At 44.6% G+C, this 22,523-nt stretch overlaps 1 protein-coding gene across 1 annotated transcript in view; it reads right to left on the bottom strand.

The window, feature by feature from the left end:
• Positions 1-22,523, bottom strand: part of SLX9 (SLX9 ribosome biogenesis factor) — a 46,946-nt gene that overhangs the window by 22,674 nt on the left and 1,749 nt on the right. The window contains exon 2 of the mRNA XM_072041144.1: positions 22,085-22,193. Coding sequence (XP_071897245.1) covers positions 22,085-22,193 — 109 coding nt within the window. The remainder of the gene's footprint in view (positions 1-22,084; positions 22,194-22,523) is intronic.

Here is a 22,523-nt window from a genome sequence, read left to right as displayed (position 1 = left end):
TGGCTGAAAGGACAGGTTCAAGTGACAGAAAGATCTTGTGCAGAGGGGAGGAGGAGAAAGGCAAGGACAGATAGGGAAAGGGCAGGAACAGGGACATTCAGTGTAGTGAGACATGCACAAGGCACTAGTAAATATATGATGAGGATTGTCATCTGACAGATCAGTCCAGGGCTGGCAGGCAGTGGATGACCTGGTGAATCCAAAGTACACAGAAAGCCCGCCTGGGCAGAACCTGGGCAGCAGCAGGGGGCCGTGCTTTCAGGAGGGCAGAGGGACCATTCTGTTCTCAGCCCCGCAATTCACAGAGGCTATCCATTCAGATTACTTCTGCCCACAGGGCACGTGAGGGGCAAACAAGTCAAGTTTTATCTCCTTTCATTAGTGGTTAGCAAATATGTATTCAGAGGCAAAATAGATGGCAGAGAAGAGCTGGGAGAAAAGTTTTTTTTGTTTTGTTTTGTGTTTTTTTTTTTTTATCCCTCCATTATTTCCTCAGTTTCCAGTTTGCTTGAGAGGCACCAAATACCTTACCCAAACATCTTTCCTTTCAGAAATAGTTGCGATTGTGTCAATCAGTGCTTTTCATGAAAATTCAAACCTATCAATTTTTAAACAGGACAGCTGTCCCAGAAGTAACATCCGAGTCTGATCTCTGCATCCCAGCCGTTCCCTGTGGCAGCCACTTACCCAACGGCAGTGAGGACAACAGATCTGAACTTGCCCAAACTAGGAGAAGACTACCTAAAATTATTTTCTGCAGTCATCCCCGTTTCACAAATATGCAGAGATACAAGCTCACAATGAAGATCTGTTATTAAGCAAGAAAGAAAGCATGCGTGTGAAACTGCGGGAAATCCTATGATAACTCTTGAAGATCCACACAAGTGTTTGGTTTCCCTGTCTTTTCCTGGGAGACTGATGAAATTAGCACCTGAACTCTGCACAGGTTTCAGTTGTGAGAACCATAAGCCCTGTCCCAAATGTTGCAATCTTGTCCTAAGAAAAAAGAATTTGCCAGGTGGCCCTGACTGAATATACTCCTTTAATACCATCACAGCAAGTAACCAGCTCAGAAAGCCTTTTCAGCAAAGCTGTGCTCTCAGAAAGCAAAGACACTTGACCAGTGAGAATGAGCACCTTGTCTCCATGGTCCTGAGAGCTACATGGTCTTCAGCTCAGTATGCCACTAAGCTCCAAGCACAGTGTCAGAGATATGACAAGGAAGCTGAAATGAGACCTCTCTTCTCCTCCACCCCACGCCACACACCTTCCATTAAGCCTCTGTCAAGCTGGGATTCCAAGAGCCAACAAATTGTTCCAGGAAAACACATCAGGCAAGAGACAGAAAGCCTGCGGTATAGGCAGCCACACCTAAGGTATGCAGTCCTCAGCCTCTGATAGACTCCTGCATCAGAGGAGAAGCCTTGATTTAACAAACTCTCCCTTCAGTAAATCTCATTTCTTGGCACACTGGCAGCCCCTTCCACGACATGTTTGTACAGGCCATGTTTGCAGCATGCCACTCCATATGCTAGTGCCCCACCTACTGTTAAAGAGATTGCTCCCCTCAAGCAGCAAACGCTGGAGCGCAGCAAGACCACTTGCTCCTGCACGAAACTCAAGGACCCAACATTCACATTAAAAATCAGAATAACTTACCTGCAACACAACTGGGAGAGAACTAATTTGTGTCTCCAGCATGGCTTTTCGCCAGGATGCAAGTCTAATACAAAGACGGGACTGCCAATACAGGCACACTCCTCAGACGCTGCTGAGAGGCTCAGCAGGAGTCTGGGGAGCAGGGAAGGGGTCTGCAAGGTGCTGACCTGCCCCAGGGGACACTGAATGCCATATTGGATTGCTCATCTCTAATGGAACAAGAGGAAAAAAAAATCCACTGTGATCGACTGCTCTGTTATTAGCGACAGAGAGACAGGGCTGTTTCCTCTGGAAAGATCGACATGCAATGTGCAGCCGTATCAATACCGGCGGCATTATCAGCACATGACACTCGGAAACTTGGCATGGAGACAGGAACAGGCAGTCTCCAAGAGAGAGCAGCTTTGGGTGTAGGGAAATGAGAGCTTAGCTTACCTAAGAGCTTGCTGCAGCACCAGAACAGCAATCCTGACCCCCTTCCACCTCCTTCCCCAGCTCCGACATGCATCTGCAGTGTACAAATGTAGCTTACTTCCACCTGGGTTAGTTCTCTGCTAGTTTAGTAAGCGGAACCAAATCAAGTCAGCATCAGGCCAGGAAGACCACCTGGTCAGGAGCAAGCCACCTCATTTCAGGCGCAGGAAGTCGTTTTGAGACAGTTGAACTGAGCATTCAGACTTCATCCCAGTGATGTGAAGCATCTTTAATGTGTTAGAGACATAACTTGAAATATATAAGTAGCAACACCTCTCTAGGCCAACTGTTCCCTTTATTCTGGCCTGACACGAAAGAGCAGAAGAGCACTCCACATGAACTCACAAGGCAGGACACAGGGACACACGAAGAAATGCTTGGGGCTGCAGGAATAGAGGGGTTTATTCATATAACATACGGTTTCTTCACATAATGTGGAGTACAGCTGTGGAGCACCCTGTCCACTTCTAGGATATTGTGAATGCCAAGTATTTCTGTTCTACTTACAGAGGTTCAAAAAAAAATCAATTGGACAACTCTGCAAAAGAACAGAAGCAATACTGTCCTGAGATGATGTCTTGGTTCAGAAAAATCTTAAAACCACAAGTTGCTCAAGAATGAAAACTATTTTGAGGAAAGTACTGCTTCTGGGAAGTATTGCAGCTTTCCACTGCTGATTGCTGCCAAGAGGCAGGATTACCCAGCTTGGCTATCCTTTTGTTCTGACCCAGCACACCCAGTTGTGTAGGAAGGTGGGTAAAATCTTGTCACAGTCCGAGGTTCAGCAGTGATGACAGGAAGAGGTCCTGCACTGACCAAGCCCTGATAAATAAGAGAAGCATGGAAATCATTGCTTCGTGTCTCTGGCCTAGAGATCTAGCTTGGTCTTACCAGCAATGGGCACGACACTGGAAATTAAGTACAATTTCAGCAGTTTGACTAGTGAGGATCATTATTATTAGTTGTTGTTACAGTTTCTTTCACAGATGTCCCTAGACCAGAAAACCCTTAATGATGTACTAAAATCATGCTAAAAAATAATGAGGGGATGAAAGACTGCAATCTGGGAATATTATTGCCTTACAGCTAAATTACTCTAAGAAGATCAGCTGAACTGTCATGGCATGTGATAGATTTATTCTAAGTGCAGAGAGAAGTCCTGCCCTCCGCTTTTTCCATGCCATCAAGAGCCCAGGTGTGAAGCTGCTATTTATATTTTCGGACAGAAGCAGAAAGGCTGACCTGGATCCTGAAATGCATCCTAATTTCAAGGTTCTAGATTCATTCATATCAAGCAATAAAAATGCACAGCTGTGCTGTTTTGAAGGCCAAGACCATGTTTAGGCTCTGCATTGCTGAAAGCAAAGGACAAAGCCAATTGGCCATGGGCCTGGCTGACCTACCTTATCCTTCGCTTTGTAGACACAGCTCCCCCACCCAAAGGAACCAAAGAAACACCTAATTCTCACCATAAGAATAGATGAAGAAACTAAGCTCCTAAAACATCCCAGTCCTTTCTACTCTGAACAGCTGCCAGAAAGTGCAAAACAGAAGCAGCATCAGAAACAGAAGGTCAACATCAAACCAGCAGGTTTTGACCTGCATGAATACCAGCCCATCCAAAGCCTGAAAATAATTTTTCGTCCTCTCCCATTTCACATTTTCCTTTAATGTTTCCAGCTACAGATTTCTCAGTTGGGTTCTGCCTCTTCCTGAGGACCCAATTAGAAGAACAGACAGCCAAAAGGCAGCTTCCACTACAGGGAATAAGGCAACATGCGGCATGGGAGAAGGAAGGCAATCAGAGGTATAGAGCTGGTTGGAGTTGACTTGACACCACAGCTTCCTTTCCCAGCCAGACTTAACTCTTCTGAAGTAAAAACGGAAGACTCCATGTTGTTAGACCATGGAGAGAGTTAAGGAGGGGGGAACAGCTGGCAAAGGAATCTTAATAGGAAAACTTGAATGCATGCTCTGAACCGACAGCTTTTTGGTATGAACCCTGAACATATTTCCCAGATCCATGTGTTGAAAGAGTTATGATAAACACACCCTCTCTTCCCTCTCTTCTTCCTCACTGGTTACTTGGGAAGCAGCTGAATAGTTTAGTCTTTTGGGGCAGAAATGCCCCTCCTTTTATCCTACAATCCTGTTAACTGTCCAACAAATGAGGCACCTCCACAGTACTCTCCTGCTTTCCTACTCACTCCCCAGGGGTACTGGAACATCAAGACTTTCCTCTCAATACACAGAAGATTTTGGTAAAAGATCAGGCCACCAAGACTAACAAAACACAAACAGAGTATCAGCTCAAAATTGTGCCAGGAACCTGGTGGTTAAGAGGCTATGCAAACACACAGAGGATACAGAACCTTTCAGGTACAGATGAAAGGGCACAGAAGAAAGTGTCTGAACGGGCTCTTTCAGTCCGGTTGAAGCAAAGAAAGCCAGAGAGAGTTCCTTCCCTTTGCAAGAAAAAGTATACTCTGTGCACAACTACTGCATGCTATCTGAGCATCTCAAATGCAAACGTTTCAAAGGTGCGTGCAGAGTGCCCTGCAAATGGAGGAGATAGCCAGGGGACGACTGAAAGCCTTAGTTTGTTTTAGAAGTGGACATAAGGTGAGAAGGATTGTTATGGCAGGCGGCCACATGATCTAAGACTTTGCAGCGTGCAGAGAATGATCACCAGAACTGCATTTGCCAGAGTCATTGTGTGGACAGCAGCTCTGTTAGCTAGGTCAGGCAGTTTCCTATTCATTTCAGTCCTCTGTGTAGGATAGGCTGAAATCTAGTCCTACATAACCTCACGTAAAACAGATAAGATGGAGGTTTGTGATTAATTAAGGTAGCAGAGAATAAGAGGAGAGAAACAGTGAAACCGAAAGGCATATCCTGCCTGCATCTTGATGGTACAGCAAGACTGAGCTACGTGAGTAGCTACATGAGTACATTAAACCGTAACAAAATGGACATAACGCTTAACCTGAACTGTTGCAAAAATCTTGCCATATATTATAGGGTAGAAATCTATCATCGCTGCAGCTCCACAGCGCTGCAGACACACCATGGCAGGGCTGGGGAAGAAGGAAGGATGTGGCAAGAGCTCTCTTCCTTCAGGTCAAAGCTTGCCACACGACAGCTCACCTCAAAAAAAAGGAAACGCCACTTCCCGCAAGTCAGCAGTATATGCAGGCAGGACAAGTTTTATCATACTGACACAGATGCGTACACACCTTCATCTCTAAAAAACACAAGTTATCATGAGAAATGTTATCTTTATTCAAGATCATTTTGTGTTTGTTTTTTTAGTAAACGTCTAAGTCTCAATTCGTTAGACCTGCAATTTGTTAATGCTGTTCGTAATCTTTACCTTGAATTACAGATTCCATCTCCTGACCATTTCAAATCCAGTATAAGAGTCTGATTATTTTCTATCATATATGGCTTCGTAATAATCGAAGCTAGAAATAGCTATTTTGTATTTGCCATGATGAAGCAATCACAGAAATAAAAATTGTCACCCAGCAGAACCAAGAGTACGTGAAGGAAATTACTACCTGCAGAATGAACTACCAAGTCTTTTGACACGACAAGAGGCAATGGGCATAAAATGAAGCACACAAAGTTCCATCTGAACATCAGGAAATGCTTTTTTGCCTGCCCCCCCCCCCCCCCTTTTTTTAAACACTGCGTGTGATCAAGCAAGGTTGCCCACAGATGTTGGGGAGTCTCACTCGCTGCAGATACTCAGAAGTGTCTGAAAGGACTGCATTTGACTGCAAATGCTGGTTTTGGTTCAGATCTCCAGGTTGGCTAATAGCTTTTCCCTTTAATATGAGACACGTCTGTCCCTGCGCTAAAGAAGTTCGAGTGATCCCTGGCTTAACCTCTACACATTTACAGTCAGGCAATGCCTGTGCACCACTGTAAATAAAAGTAGAAGCAGGAGTTACTAGAGATGCTTCCTTAACTGCTCTGATCAGTCCTCATAAAGTAATTCCTCTGAACCTTACTTAGAGCTCACTAAGACCACAGCAAAATTTCCACTAGGTTACTTTAACTCTTGATTAATCCTCATTTCCTGGCAGATTTTCTTGGATTCCTTAACATCTCTGCTCTTAGGGCTTCCTGTATTATGGACTCTTTTCCCCACTCCTAGCATGCCACACATTGACAGGGAAATGAAAAAAGTAATCACATGTCAGAGCTTGCCCTTGATTTTTAAGTCTGTAGTAGATTAGTGTACTGCGCTCTTCCCACCCCCATGCTGTCCTATCTATTGCACAACTGCACGTCAAGGAGTTAATCCAGCCATCTGCAGCTGTCAGAGTGCCTGCACACCAAGAACCCAAACACTTAACAGTTTGAGAACATCAAGGGAACAGAAAGGCCAACTGCATCTTCCGTCATTTAACACCCATACCTTAAATGTCATCATATTTACTTCTTTTTACCTAACAGCCTGCTGCTCAGTCAACATAAACAAGATGACTTGGGCTCCAGACACGGAGAAGAGCTCGACAACTCAGCCTGTGTAATGCCTGCAGTCTTTCATTATTTACATAATCTAAGAATTGTTAGCTGGATATTTGTCACGTTTTCTTCAGTTGGTTCCCACATCACTTGCGCTGCAAATGGCTTTATAAACAGCCACACGCAGAAGACTGACTGCAACACTGACAGAAAAGCTTTCTCAGAAAGCTGTCCAAATTGTTTGTGACAGGCATATCTTTGACCTCCAGCTCGCTTCTTACTGCTCACCTTTGCCTGCGCGCAGTTTGGCAACAAGCAACACAGAGCAACACCCTTGCATAACATTGCTGGCACCTCATTACCCCCATTCTTCTCCTCTCCTGTTTTTGTTAAGTGTGTATAGCAGATCTTAAAACTTAACAGTATTCAAAGAACGCAGTTGAAGAAATAATCACTGTGAAGTACAAGGCAAGTAATCCAGGCTGTTCTGATCTGTCATAGGGTGAAGGTGTAACTCAATCCCAAATTTGAGCACCTGCTGCATCTGGGTATCCTCTCCCAGACATGTGTATGTGGCCACGCATACCTGTAAACTTTCAGTGTAAACCGAAATTCACAATGAAAACACTGATTCCAGGAGGTGCCCAACACCTCAGGTCTCCCTCCCTCCTTATGGGTACAGTCTGCCCCACAAGGGGAACTGGTCCAAATGCTGCTTCACCACCTCTTACAGTCTCCGACATTTCCAATTGCTGCTGTTTTTGTGCTGTCTCAACTGCTCTTCTGCTTCAGCAAACAATTTCGAGCTCCCGAAAGCCCTGAGGCACTAATATGATCACCAGCTCTGCCATCTTATGCAACACGCTAGTCTGACATCTCGCTCTCTGGACAGCCCTATGTGCCCACCCCCACTTCTGTCAGGCTCCAGGGGACACACGGACACAGCCCCACAGCTCAACCAAGCCCCTGGACAGACCTCGCTGGATACCTCCAAAAGCGTTCCTCACCTCCTGCCAAAGCTCAACTTTATGACCCTGCTGTGTACCCTTATCTTTTCTGTAACGATTTTCACATCAGACAATTTCCTTTTTTCAAACAAGACTTAAATTAGAGCAAGCGTCTCTAATCAAGTATGCCCTCTTGGCTCGCTGAAATGAAGATAAAATCCTAAAAGAGAAAAATGAAGATCAGGGCTCTCTAGGAGAGGAGCAACCTATTGTTTTCTCCATACTACCACCTCTCCCCCTTTCTTTTATTTGAAGCTTCCAAGACAGGATCCATCACCCACTCCACAATGACATTCTGATGTTAGAATCTATTTCAAAGCAAGGGAGTTTTACAGGATATCAGGACTCCACTGCACTGAGCTTCACGCTGCCAGCAGCATGCACAGACCGTAAGAGGCCTCAGCAGATGGCACGCACAGCTGCACGGCGTTCCTAACATCAGCAGAAACGGGCGCTCTCACCACAGCTCCATGAACCCAACACGCCGAGGAGATCAGCAGCTGCCAGGAGAAAGCTGCTGTAAGGACAGCAGTGTTATGAATAGAAAGCAGGGGCTGAGGAAGAACAGAGTAGGTGCGAAAACAGACTAGGTGCGAAAACAGAGTAGGTGCCTACATGACACACCCTGCTCTCAGCTTTCAGGGCTGCCAGACGTTTGGTGTTCCTTGAACTTAGCACCAAAACACAGAGCCCCATGTTCCTCAAACAACAATAAAAAAATACTACACACCCTTTCCCAAATACAGGTCTTTCAATATTTAAGTGCTCAAAACACACCTACCGAGAATGCCAGCATTCCCAACAAAATGCCTGGTTAGTTCTCAGAAGAAGAGGGAATTTCACTGGAAGGGGGAGCAGCAAGTTCTTCTACATTGCACTGGGGACACGTGCAGGACGAGCCCTTCTTTACGGTTATGAAGGCTGCTGGCACAGCCCTGTGTCTGCTCATTTCCTGATACGTACTGAACAGACAAACAGGTTTAGACACCATGCACCTACAGTCCTATCACCGGTCTTATCACTGTAGCAGAAGACTGAGTTTAATCTCTTTATCCTACCGACAGGATATTAATTTTTAACTCAAATGCCAAGAGCTGCCCAGTGCTATGCCATATTTTTCCACATTTTTCTGGCTTTGTTCAGCACCTCTTTCCTGGCAAGGAACTAACCACTAGTCCTACCTTTGCTGAGGTGTCACAATTAAGACATGAAGAAATGCCAGCCTCTTGGTGGATCCCAAACCCAGAGTGGAAAGCATAATTTGGACTTCTCCAGGATGTAAGAGCGATCCAAGCTGCTGTGCCAGGAATAAAGCTTGCCAGTATCAAGAAGGCTGTAACACTTGAGAGGTTCATGAGCTTGAATACTGCCACCCTATAAAATATGATAGGACAGAGCAAGGCATCCAAATGCTGTCCTAGAGCCCCCCACCCATGTGAACTGTGGCTCTAGCCTCAGCAAAACATGTGAAGATGTGTCCCTGAGGGTGATGGACAGAAAGGGATGGAAATCTGCGAGACCATGTGCAGACACACAACATGTTCTGGGAAAGACAGAAAGGAGTCACATCCCCCCAGACAACCCTCACACACCGACTACCATCCTGGGCCAAGGAGCTTCAGAAAGATGAAGCAAAGGTTCACAAAACCTATTTGTACATCCTCTGAAATATTGATTTTTCTTCTAGTTAACATAGTTTGATTCTACGGAGCACCTTGCAAAATCAGGGCCATCTGTTGGAAACCAACAGCTAATGATGCTAAAACTGAAAGTGCTAGAACTACTAAAACTGCTCAAACTGCTATTCCAGCTGCTGTGAACCAGCTTACATATTCCAGAGAGGTTGCCAGCGTGCAAAATATTTCTCACAAAGAAGAAATGCACTGAAGATTTTCAGTCCTAGCCAGGATTTCTACACAGCTCTTTCTGAAAGCAAAAATACACTAGCTGCCAAAGGGAAAACAGGGCTACAGCCTTCTTCTATGGATGTTACATAATAAATAATGCATTTCAGTATGGTGATGTTGGGCTCCAAATCCCAGCCTCACTTACCCTGTAAAGACTATGCCAAAATTATTTATAGTATTTATATATTATGGAGTATGTGCGTGTGTGTGGGGGTACTATCAGATCTCATTTAAAGATTACATTTAGATTAAAAAATCTGGTTCTTTAAGATTTTCTTCAAGCAGAAAAATGTAGCAGCAGCAGCTGGGGTACAGCAAACAAATCAATAGATCCATATTGACATATAGGTCATATAAGAATTAGGATGAGCAAAAAACCCGTGAGCTGTGAAACATTCCTTTGAATACTTTTTCTTATAGGGTGTTAGCTGCTTGTGGTTCAATGCTCAGAAGCTCCATCTCCTTAGAGCCTGCAACATTTACAAGCTCCCCAGAAGCAGGCTTTACTATAATTGCTCTATTCAGCATTATATTGGGTGACATTTTCTTATGAACATCATTGATTTATATACCTATTGCACTAGGAAAAGCTGGAGGAAGAACTGGATAATTTTGTTTTGCATCCTGCAGAGCAGAAAAATACCATTCAAAAATACAGAGCTGACCTAGAAAAAGGAGGAGTTATTCTACTGCCCTCTAATGAGCACATCTAACATATAAAAAAGAGCACTCAGAGATGTTCTGTTCTGCCACAGGCACCTCCTCTCCTGCTACAGAGCTGTCAGCAACATGGTCACTGCTGAAGCAATACAGCACATCTTACAGACGTGCAGGAGAAATACCTGGATGGATCTAAGACCTATTCTGTTTTTTTGGTTGTTTGTTTTGTTTTGTTTTTGAGCTTTAACTAGAGTATATGACCATGCACTGTTCTGTTCCCCTTTCCCTTTCCTTCTCCAAACGCAGGGAGGAGGAGAGAAGCTCCTAATTCCAACAGTCCGGAGACAAGCAAGTATACCAGCTCACCTCTGCAGCTTCCATGAGGGCCACACACCCAAAGTTCTCTCCAAAGTACATTTCCTGCATTCACCCTTTGTGTTCCTTCCTTGGGTCCATCTGGATGCTACTAACATGTTAGTAGAGATGCCAAGGCTTTTAAAGAACACATCACCAAGTAGGTCACCACTGCAAGTATCTGTAACCTGACAAAATCATTAAGTTCAGGTATAACATAAACATGGACAATGACCTTCTGCAACAGCTGTCTGCACTAATGAGAAGTGAGTCACAGGAAAGAATTCAGCTCTCTCATGCAAAGGTTTCTCTGAATCTGGCCAATATTCAGAGGACATTCAGTCCTACGATTCCATGACATTCAGTTAAAAGAGACAGCGAAGAAGGCGGAGGAACAGCCACAGAGCGACAATTCTACCTGGTACTGAATTTAATCACAACTTTTAATGTGGTGGGTTGACCTTGGCCAGCTGTCAGACACCTACCCAGTCACTTTTGTACTCCCCTACCTCAACAGGGCAAAGGAAGAAAGTCAGATGGAAAAATTCATATGTTGTGATAAAGACAGGGAGGTCACTTATCACTTATAGCCATGATCTAAAACAGACATTGGGAAAAATTAACTTAATGTATTGCCAATTAAGAACAGCTGGATGGTGAGAAACAAAGAAACTCTTGAACACTTTCTCCCACCCCTCTTCTCCTGGGGAAAGAAGGAAGCGTGGGGAAAACAAGGCTTGACTTCAGTCCTTCAGCCATGACTCCTCTACCTCCTCCCCCAAAATCCAGTGGCACAGGGGGGTGGGAAGTGGGGGTTGCTATCAGTCTGTAACACTTCATCTCTACTGTTCCTTCCTCCTTACAATCTTCCCCTACTCCACCATGGTCTCTCCACGGGCTGCAGGGAAACCTCTGCTCTGGCACGTGGAGCACCCCCTTCCCTCCTTTTTCGCTGATCTTGGTGTTCACAGGTCTGTTTCTAACTTTCCTCTCCTACTCCTCTCTTTGCCCAGCATTTTACCCTTTCCTCACTATATGTTTTCCAAGAGGTGCCACTAGGCTGTGCCCTGCAGTGGACCCGTTGGAGCTGGCTGTGTCCAGCATGGGACAACCCTAGTGTTTTTGCACAGAGACCCCCTACAGCTAGCAAAACTTTGCCACCTACCTATCCAACACAGCGAAGCAGGCCAACACCCTCTGTTTTGGAGAAAAAAGAGACATGAAGTTTTCATAATCCCATATAAACAGTATCTACAAATTTGCATGCTATTTCCATAAATAAAAACAACACAGGTGTAGGCATTAAAGCATCACATGTACCTGCAGTGGCAGAGGAGTACATGTAAGCCCAGCCTTGGGGCCAAGAACAACAGACAAGAACCAAAGCAACAGCCAGATGCTTCACTGAGAACCATCTTGAAGATAAAAGTGCTACTGAATGACGCAACTTAAACTCAAAATTATGGTTTTTGCCAGCAGATTTCCTGCTGTCTGGAACGGCCTTCATGTACCTCACTGCAAACAGGCATGCCGTGTTATTTCAAATCAAAGCACATTACAAAAGAGCTCCTATGTGTATAGACACAGCCTGTATTCATAGCAGTTAGCAATGTCCAACCTATGTTAAAGAAGCCCTTTCTCAGTTATATAAGAACACTCAGTGTCCCGAATTTACAGATCATCTTTATTTTGAAAGGGCTGATCAGAAAACAGATGTAATTAAGTAAAAATAAGCCATGCAACCAGGAAATGCACTAGGAACAATCTAGTATAAAGCACACACATACACAGCTATGTAAGGCATGAACGTCTGCGATACCCTCAGAAGCCAAAATTCTTGATGCAGTCCTGTCGATTACCTACCTGCTTCTCACACACCATCAAGCAAGAAGCACTAGTGGGCCAGCAAGCAAGTTTGCCTCTCCCATTTTCACTGAGATATCCTGTCAGACCCTCAGAAACAGCACGTTTCATTGCAGTTCATTGTCAATACCACATACTACATATAATGCTTTTCAAGCTACCTTCGTGCTGACAGTCACTCTTTGCCTGAACATCTGCTGGACAGTCTGTTCTTTTGCAGGATCTACAATGTGTTCTGTGGTTAGCTTCACAGCATATTTATAACACTGTTAGTTCAATATAAACCTGTCCAAGTTACCATTTCAAGTTACCCAGAATATTCCAGAACCCACTGTATTTAATCCTTCTATATACTCATTTCCTACATTTAGCAAAGACGTCTGTCAAGATTTGCAGTGCAAAAAACTCCCTCTATCAAAGAACAAGCAAAATAAACCTTACTTTCCATAAGCCACTTGACCAAAAAGCTAAGCCCAGATTACGTGCTATTACCAATTATGCCACATATGAGCATCAATAACGCTACTTTTGGAACAATTCAGTAAACAAACAGACTTTAAGTTGGTGCATAAAGTTCTGCTTAAGCGTAAAGAAAATCTTGCCCATAAGAGTCTTTGTGAACAACTTAATAACTCTATGTCTTAAGAATCCCCTGAACAGAATGGATTTCAGCACAGAAAATAGTATCATACACAATTTCTTAAGTGTGTGTTGTAATTTTGGTGGACTGAGTACGAAAGATGGCTCCAGGAGAAGATCAAGTTTTCCCATGATTACAACGTGTGGGCCATCAGCACTGTAACTGAAGGATTACAGGTTATCTGCGAGTGAGGGCCCCTATCAACTGACTCTGTAATAAAAATAATTAAAGAAAAAAAAAAAAAACACCAACCACCCCTCAGGCAAGCTACAGCTGTTACTATTCCATTAAAGGATGAGGATAACTTACATGCAATAATACTGTAAATCCCACTTAGTCTGAATTATAGACACCGACTCTTGAGAGATCTTCCATTAAATACACAATCTATAACTCAGATAAAACCCACATTAGCAGGGCAGAGATTTGTCTCCCAGTAAATCAGCAATCTGATTTAATATAGATGGCAATCTTAGTGTAGTTGCCCATTGCAAGAATACCCAAGTTAAATAAGCTTCCTCATGTGGACATTTGCCACTGGTATTATCAGAGGAAAGAAGAAACTGACTTATTCTTGCAACCCAAAAGCATGTTAAGGCAAGCCAGAAGGGGCAACAAGGAAGAGAGAGACCTTTTACCAGTCTCTGTTCTAAATACAGTATATATTAAACTTCCAGGGTGTGTATTTTAAAAAATATGTTTGACAGCTTGACATCCGTTCTGGTGAGAAGGGAAAGGCTCTAACTTCCAGAGCTGTCATCCTGGCCCTCTCCACACGCACTTCTTCATCCCTCGTGGGATTCTCTTTTCTCAGTTCACTTGGTATTGAACTGTGTTTCCTGGGGCATGGGAGAAAGTTTCATTTCTGGGACTTGGGTGATATCTTTGCCACCAGTGCCTCCTCTCTTTTGAAGCATTTTTAATTGTATAACTCAATTATGCCAAAACTGTACCATTAGAACATCAAAGACATGGTTTTTTAGTTTATAATGCTCTTTTGTAACACTGCAGCTCTGGTATTCTCCTAAGCAGGGCCAACTTATTTTTGTGTAAGTATGTCTGAACATATTAAACTGATTTAGCAGGAGAAAACCATGATGGATTAGTATTCTTTTAAAGCTTTGGGAATCATAATCACAGAGCAAGACACTGCATCACACACAGGCTGCTGTGCCCCATCTGGTCTCGGTGCTGCAGAGCCCTTCAGCAGCACTATGGACTGCCACGTTTGACCTAAAAGCACGTGCTTGAGCACTCAAGTCTTACAAAGGCCAGAGGACATGGCATCACAGCAGCACAGAAAAGTGCCCCAGAACAGTACTCTCACCACGGGAGTCCCAAACCCACTGTTCAGTGAGCCCTGCCCTTCTCACAGCCCAAGGAGCAGCAGGCAAGGCAGCGCTCTGTCCCATGAGGATGACACCAGCTGCCAGTCTTGGCCTCTCTCACATCCAGGTGAGCGCACGCACTTCTCTCCATCACTGGTGGTGAATGTCACGCAGCAGACACAGCCACAGGAATCGAACAAGAACATGAAATAAAAAGGATCTGACACATCTTGCAAACTCCCCAGATTCTTTCCAGGCTTTTCCTACTACTGACGGCCTCCACTCCCTTAAAGCAGACTGCAAACATTTTGGCAGCTCCAAGCACTCTGGAAAGCGTTACTGTTTGTGTAGTGCTGAGTACCATGACCACCAGCTAATTGTAGGTTTCTATTTTAAAACATTAATTTTAAGAATAAGGACTTAGCCACAGCTAGAGGGAGAGGAAGGAAAAAAAAAAAAAAAGTTAATTACTTCCATAAATATTAACACAACTGATTTCTGTGATCTGGCAGAAGGCACTCACAACATGGAAACAGTCTGTCTCCAGAAGAGAAGGCAAAGCACTTGAAGCAGTGCAGATTTCAGGCACTCATTTAGCTCCTTTCATTTAATTGCAGTGACTCTAATTAAGTTGGTGTTTCACACAGCTATTCTCACAGCGGGCACCACAATGCACAGACAATTAATTGCTAAACTGATTTTAAGCAACGTGGATTTTTCTTTTTCTTTTTTTTTTTTTTCTGGGTGGGGCAGCGTGTGTACAACACCAGTGTCTTCAGCTTACAATAGTACTCTCACTCCAAATTCTCCCTGAAGCTAACCACCCACAACAGTTCACTGTTTTCCATTTTGAGCAGTCCCCACAGCAGTTTTGGATTTGGACAACTTGATTCTTGAAGTAAGGCATTGCTCATATTCATCCTTTAGACCTAAGCAGCAGAAGAGCCCTCTGGCATTGTGGTGGTTTGTTGCAGCCTACAGGCTTCTGTTTGAGGGTTATGCAGACTGAGATTATCTGACCTCACCAGAGAGGCTTCCCATACCATCAACCACTGTCAAGAGTTCCTCTCAAATGCTATTCAGTTCTATAAAGGCCTGTTCATTAGTCAGACACCAAAATTTCCCTTACAAGGTCATCTAGCTGTGTCAATGTGAAAGCAGCTCCTAAGGACGCAGCTGAAGACCAAAAGACTTTTAGCCAAAAAGCAATGAAGTAGGGAAGTACGGTAAATTGCCACCTGGAGAAATTTACCCGTGCATGGTAAATTGCCACATGTTGCCTTACAAAGCCATCCTGGACACAGCCTCATTCTGCCATCAGCACAGACTGCTCCCAACTCTGCATTCACCCTCTCCATTTTAATTCAAGCCATGGCAGTCTCCTCACAGCTCTCATCCACAGTCAAAAGCAGCTCGCCAGTACTCCTATGGCATGTAATGAAAATTACTTTTCAGCTACCATCAAGCCTATAAATATATTAATAAGTGGTATACTGGCTATACTGGGTTTAGCTATAGATATACATATATTTAGCCATAGATATACAGGCACTGTCATTCACAGCCATTTCTGGATAACATGCCATTAGTCTTGGGGCTGGGGGAAGAGATACGGAGTATCATTTTTCCTGCTTAATCCCCATCTAGTACTTCCCCTTTTAGACGAATTTTTGCTTTCTTGGAATTTTTTTTATTGAGGTTTCTAGCATTTTCATAGAAAACGTCAGAGAAAACACCAGCTTATGTTACACACATCAATGCTGTCAATTGCCAGATGCACGTCTGTACTCTTATCTGTCCTCGACCCTCTCCCTAGCTTCTGCAAAAGCTGCTAGCCTCTACATATTTCTTTCTCACTGTAGACTTTGGTCTTGAAAGACAGTTCAATTTATCCCTCCTGAAAACAAACAAACAAACAAACAAACACATTTATATGAAAGACAAGAATAGCTGAAGAGGGGGAAGGGAAAGCCAGCAGCCTGAGGGTCTGCCAGTTCTCTGCAGAGAGGCCCAGCCAGCCCACATGCTACTTTCAGGTCTACGGCTCTACGTGGTACGTGTTTATTATATGCATCTTAATTATATGCATTCAACAGGAAAAAGCTCCTCCGTAGTGCTGGCCAGCACTAGGTGAAAAGAAAGGAATGAGGCAGCATGGTCAGGGGAGAGAGCACTGCAGTCTGTTCTGACACCTGCACATTCAAGAGCACAAACTGAAGTCCTGGGACACGTTCTTGACCTGTACTGGCTTCATGAAAAGCACAGAGAGCTTACACAAAACACATGGATGGGAAGGAGAAAGGTGTGCAAAGGAGAGGGATGCAGCACACGCCTGTGCGGTGAGGCAGCACTCTGGGGCAGAGGGGAGGAAGTAGCGGGCTGTGCTTTGACCATTCCTGTCTGCTGTTTGGCTAAAGATACAGTAGACAGAAAAATATGAAGAAGAAATGAGGAACTGCCAAATCATTCTCTGGCATTCACTTTTCTTGAGGAGCCTCAGAGTCGAAATACTCCAGGTGGGGTCTCGCTTTAAACCCACAACAAAACCCACAACAAAGCCACATTTTATTTGTATAGGTTCTGCACAAGTTCTGGCAGTACATTTTCAAATGATGGTGGAGCTTTATTCAAACTCCACAAGTTCCTTTAACTGGACCCAGGTATACTCTGGATACCCAGTTTTGATATGCAGTCCCCAACCACGAAAACAAGAAATGCCAGCTCAAATGCTACTCAAATAGCAGCTTCTCATAGGGCAGTGCCCACATGACAAGTAGAGATTTTCAAAGATACTAAAATCATTTCAGTGCAACACAACCAAAAGCATCATCAAGCTACCTCTGATACCAGCGTTAAGGGAGAGCATTTCAACACCCCCAGATAACACAGACTAAACCCTGGGCAGTTAATAACAGAGACAGATGGAGCAGGAACATCCTGTCATTTTGGACTATCACATCACATCACATTTTACACACACACTGGAGATGCTACACGAACTTCTCATGGGCCACTTGCTGTCATCCTCAATTTGCAGAGCAAACCACTTTCACCTCTTCCCACCTGCAAAGTGCTAGAGTGGGGGACAAATTAGGAAGGGAGCTCCCCACAAAACAAACAGAAGGCAGACACAACAGCTACTGGTATAGAATTAAAAGCTGAAGAAAGCTGACAGCAGCAGAATCATGAGATCATAGACTATCTGAATTGGAAAGGGCCCACCAGGATCACTGAGTCCAATTCCCGGGTCCCCAAAGGAACATCCATAAATAAATAAATAAACCCAGCAGCTTTCTGCACCAAACACCCAAAGCCTGCATTAAGAAGAAGCAGCAAAGGCTTAAAACTGATGTCCACAAAGGATGCGATCATCAAAACAGCACAGGATTAAGATGCTTTTAGTTGTTCAGTTTCCAAACACTCCAACACGCCAGGAAAGAAACAACCTGGCAACCCAGCTGCAAAAGGCCAGCACTGTACAATACACAGGAAGGCAGCTGCTTCCAGGAGACTACATGACATGGCAGGCAGCACACTGTACAGGAGGTGAAGAAGCACAAAAGGTGTGCACTGGCAATACTGCCAACATCTCTGGCCTGTTCTGACATCATTATCACATCTCCAAAAATCTGCCTAAAGAAGGCAGCTGTGCTAGCGTTAGACACAGCAGGAAGGGCAAACTCACACCATGCTCTGCAGGGTAATACAGCAAACATCTTACCAACAGAAAAGCCCTTCTCCTACTAACAGAACAACTCTGATTCATGCAGGAACATTTCGTGCAGAAACATGATCAGAGGTGAGGACAGAAGAGACAGAACTGCAACATTTGAAGGCCACAAACAACCAGCCAACCCAACACTTCTCTGCTTCTTGCTTGAGGCTACAAAAGAAGAACAAAATTGGACAAGTAGCTGTAGAGCCCATGCAGAAGGAAGCAGTTATCTGATATACACAGCAAATCTGGAACGCCTGAGCAGAAGTTGAGGTGCAAACAGAGGGGGATAGTCAGACACTTTGCAAAGGCAGGCTTGCTAAGAAAAGGAATTCACAGATTATCCATGAAAGGGGAAAAGTAAGGCTATGACCCAGTCTGAAGATTCGAGCAACTCCAAGACATCCAGGTCTTGCTTGGCCCAATTTATTCTCTCTTATTGTCACATTTCTTTGGGGAGAAAGGGACTTCTTTCTTTGTCAGGCGCTCAGTCATCTCACTCCTCTGATCCACTGATGCAGAAACCTATACTGCAGAAGTGCACTGATCACCAGAGGATGAAAACTCTCAAGATATGAAGTGTATAGCATAGATACTAGGCAACAAACATGCCTGAAATGCACCGAGAGCTTTGCATCATGTTGTGCAGATCCTGGCTTCAACAACAGCACTACCTTTGTTCAGTCTAATGTCAGTCTGTGTCCCCCACCTTAGTAGGGGAGCGGAGGGGCAGGCGCTGAGCTCTGCTCTCTGGGAACAGCGACAGGACCCGAGGGAACGGCATGGAGCTGGGACAGGGGAGGGTCAGGCTGGGGGCTAGGGAAAGATTCTGCACCCAGAGGGTGGTTGGATGCTGCAACAGGCTCCCCAGGGTAGTGGTCAAGGCACTGACCTGCCAGAGTTAAAACACTCTCAGACAGATTGTCTGATTTTTGGGTGGTCCTGCGTGGAGCCAGGAGTTGGAATCAGTGATCCTTGTGGGTCCCTTCCCACTCGGGATATCCTATGGTTCTGAGATTCTACCATTAAGAAGCAACTCCCACTTCACATGACAGGCCATTATTTCTGACTTAGTTGGAAACATCAAATTCCCACGCCACAGAGGCTTACCCAGTTGGGATTTATTCACTCATACTACTAACAAAGGTCCTTGCATGGATTAGATTATGGCAAAGCATTTAATTTACATTACGTCAGTGGCTAAGTAAACTACACTGATAGGAAGCAATCATTTAGCAAGCAAGTAACTCAGGGACTTAACTCCCAGTGTTCACAGTAATGTTGCTGGCTTTTGTCACCGACAAGCGTGTGGAATCCAGTGTTAAGATGAGCCAATGAATAAAGACAAGGAGCAGACCAGGAAAAAGCAGTTGCAATAGGTCTGCTTCACATCAGGGCATGGGTTAGAGCTCCCTCTATTAAAATACTTTCTGCTTTAGACCACTGGCTTTTTACCATCACAGATGCAAGAGTCACCTCAAATGAATGCCACTTTGGTGACGTTTTTTATTACAAATCCACCTTCTCCTTCTCATGCTGCAGGAATTACTGATTTCCAAACAAACTAAACCAATACGTTTCAGCAAACACAACAGGCATTCTGAATCAGCCTTGTGTCTAAGGAAAGCAATGTGATCATTGCCACAACAATAACAGACATTACCAGAGAACATCTTAGTGTCCAACAGTACAAGGCCAGATTGTAACGAAATACAGATACCAGCAATGTTGAGTAGTGTTAAGCTTCCAGAGGCACACACACACATGCAAGGAGGACAAATATACGAGACTTCTCAACTGCCACATTAGCATCTTTGGCAGAGAAAAAAATATCTTCAGCTCTGAAAAGCACAGAAGATAAAGAGAGTACCTACAGTCTGCCAACTTGACCTTCTCAGAGCTTGAAAAGCGAGTGGGAGAGAAATACTTCTTTGTCTTGCTATTAAATCTTAAAATAACAGTGCGTGGGAGAATCCTACCCTCCTGCCCTGCACAGCAAGCTAAGAGGAAGATAGGAGGAAGATGGAAGAAGCTCAAGTTGAATTTTCTGCTGAACAGGCTCACAGCTGACCAGAGATCCCAGGAGACACAACACATCTGCTTAGAATCTCTTTTCTAAGCCTAGGATGTCTGTCACTGTATGAGCAGCCACATCACAGATCACTGCATTAACACAAAAAAAATCTATTGATTTCCATAATGAAAAAGCCTTCACATGCCTCCAGAGTGATACAAGAAAAAAAGCGCACAGCAGCTGGGAAAGGTTTGAAAAAAATAAATCACTTTTTGCCTCATTGAATCACAGCTTTGAGTGTTCAGGCAAACGGCTATTTTTAGCTGGTTGTTCAGAAAGCACGACGGAGCACAAAGGATTGGGTCAGCATCGCTATCCGCAGGAAGGCAGCGTGCCGCCTCAGGAGAGGGTTAAACATTGCCAGGCATTGCACATCTGCATCATCAGCACTGCACAGGGACCAGCAGCGCAGGTCTATTTATAAACCAGACAAGCGCAGCTGTAGCCGGCAATGAAAGACTGGGATTGCAGGCTGTCAGCCTTCAACAACTTGCTGTCTAATTTAATTAAAAAGATGGCCATGTTCGCAGGCACGTGTCCTTCTCCCAAGAGACTTATGAACAATAAGCTCACAGTTTTGAAAGCAATACACTTAATAAAGGTTTCTGTGCAGAGAGCAAGCATCTTGAGCAAACATCCTCACACAATCTTCCCATTCCCTAATTCTGTGACCAAAATGTGACTGACAGGCTATGGCTGCCACAGCTCACCATCACTTGGGTAACCACAGCCCTCAGGTAATTGCTGAGTTTGTTTAGAGCACCGACTACGTGCTACATGCAAACAAACTGCAGTAGTATTAATCTGCATGGAGACAGAAAATTGATTTAGTTTGTAAATGAGGTATTTGGGAGTCACATACATTTTGAAGATTTCTGCACCAGGTCAGATCGCCTGTGCTATCAGTTTTCATTTAGGGACGGAAAAAGTTTCAGATACAGAAAGCTCTGCCTGCCACTAAGCAGCTAGAGGGAGCATTTTCTCACTGTGGAACAGGAAACAGAAGCCTCTGTCATCTCCTTGTTACCTCTCTCACTCAAGACACTCCCTGCTGGACTCTCCTGCCCAGGAACCCTTGAGCAGGAGAGCTAGCAACAGCACAGGACAGGAGAAGAGAACTGGCTGCTCTCAGGTTGCCATGGTTAAAGCACTGCTGAGGAACAACAAGCAAGATTAACCTGCTCAGGACAAAGAAAGCCCCTGAGATTTGCTGACAAAACACGGGGGCCTGAATTGCACCTGCTGGGGAGGCAAAATTGGCTGTAAAGGAAGCCTGGAGATCAGATGACAGCCTGGGCTCTGCTGCCCCCTCAGACCCTGGGGGCCAAGAGCCTTTGGTTGTATGAGGACAGCCCACATGTGGGGGCTCCAGCTGCACAGTCCACCCCAGCAGCAGTCACTTAGGCTGAAACTAGCTCCCCACTCAGAGAACATTAAGGACAGATGGTGCATGTGCCTTTCTGCCTCCTTCAGCCCCAAGCTGAAGCCACTTTTAGAATCCCTGCGGGAACACAGGAAGCTGGGCCAATATTCATCAAGCTACTGCTAGGCCAAATGCTGCAAATGCAGTCCCAGGTGAGCCAAATGGGTGTTTGCTCACAACCTAAACATGGCATTCAAAATACAGCACCTCAGCCCCATGTATATATTTGTTCTGTATTAATGTTTTCCACTCTGATGGCCACCAAACAGAAGTACAAAGGCAGGACCAAAAACTGATGGCTTTCTGAGCCATCCCTGGTTAATCTGCTCAGGCACCAGGTGGTCCAAGTCAAGCGCACAGCATGGAGGGTACCCCAATACCACAGACTTAATCCTGGCCAAGTGACCACAGTACCAGTCAATCCACCCAGCTGGACATGCACAGCCTCATTCTTTGGCTAATCCAGCCCTGTGGGCAACTGCAGACCAACACGCTGCTTCTCACCTGTTCTAGATGAGATGATGCTTCTGGAGTCCAAGTCAAGTTTCTTCACCAGAGTATTGGGGTCAATATTCAGCCCAGAAAAGATGTCAGATGAAGAGAAGTCCCAGTCCTTATCCAAAAGAAATATTAAGCAGGAGTCAGTACCAACACCACCAAACAAGATTTATTAACAAAATAAATTAATTAAACCCAGTATCATGGCATATACTCCAGCACTAATGTGTAGGTGTCTCTCCTGAGCATATACAGGTAGCTGAGTTACTCTGCTGGCCTGGTACCCCACGGCTCTGCCACCCAGGAGGAAGTCTCACAAAGTCAAGCATGCCCATTTTCATGTTTTGGAACCCAGAGCCATTGGGTTCCTAACAGATTTCTACCTCAATCCCATCTCACCTCACTCATTTGAATGCAGGTGTTACTCCTAGGAGAATTACGAACT

Source organism: Anas platyrhynchos, chromosome 7 (genome assembly GCF_047663525.1).
Source record: "Anas platyrhynchos isolate ZD024472 breed Pekin duck chromosome 7, IASCAAS_PekinDuck_T2T, whole genome shotgun sequence".
Classification (NCBI taxonomy): domain Eukaryota; kingdom Metazoa; phylum Chordata; class Aves; order Anseriformes; family Anatidae; genus Anas; species Anas platyrhynchos.
The sequence above is the reverse complement of the archived record's forward strand: the minus strand, read 5'-3'. Positions and strand labels throughout refer to the sequence as shown.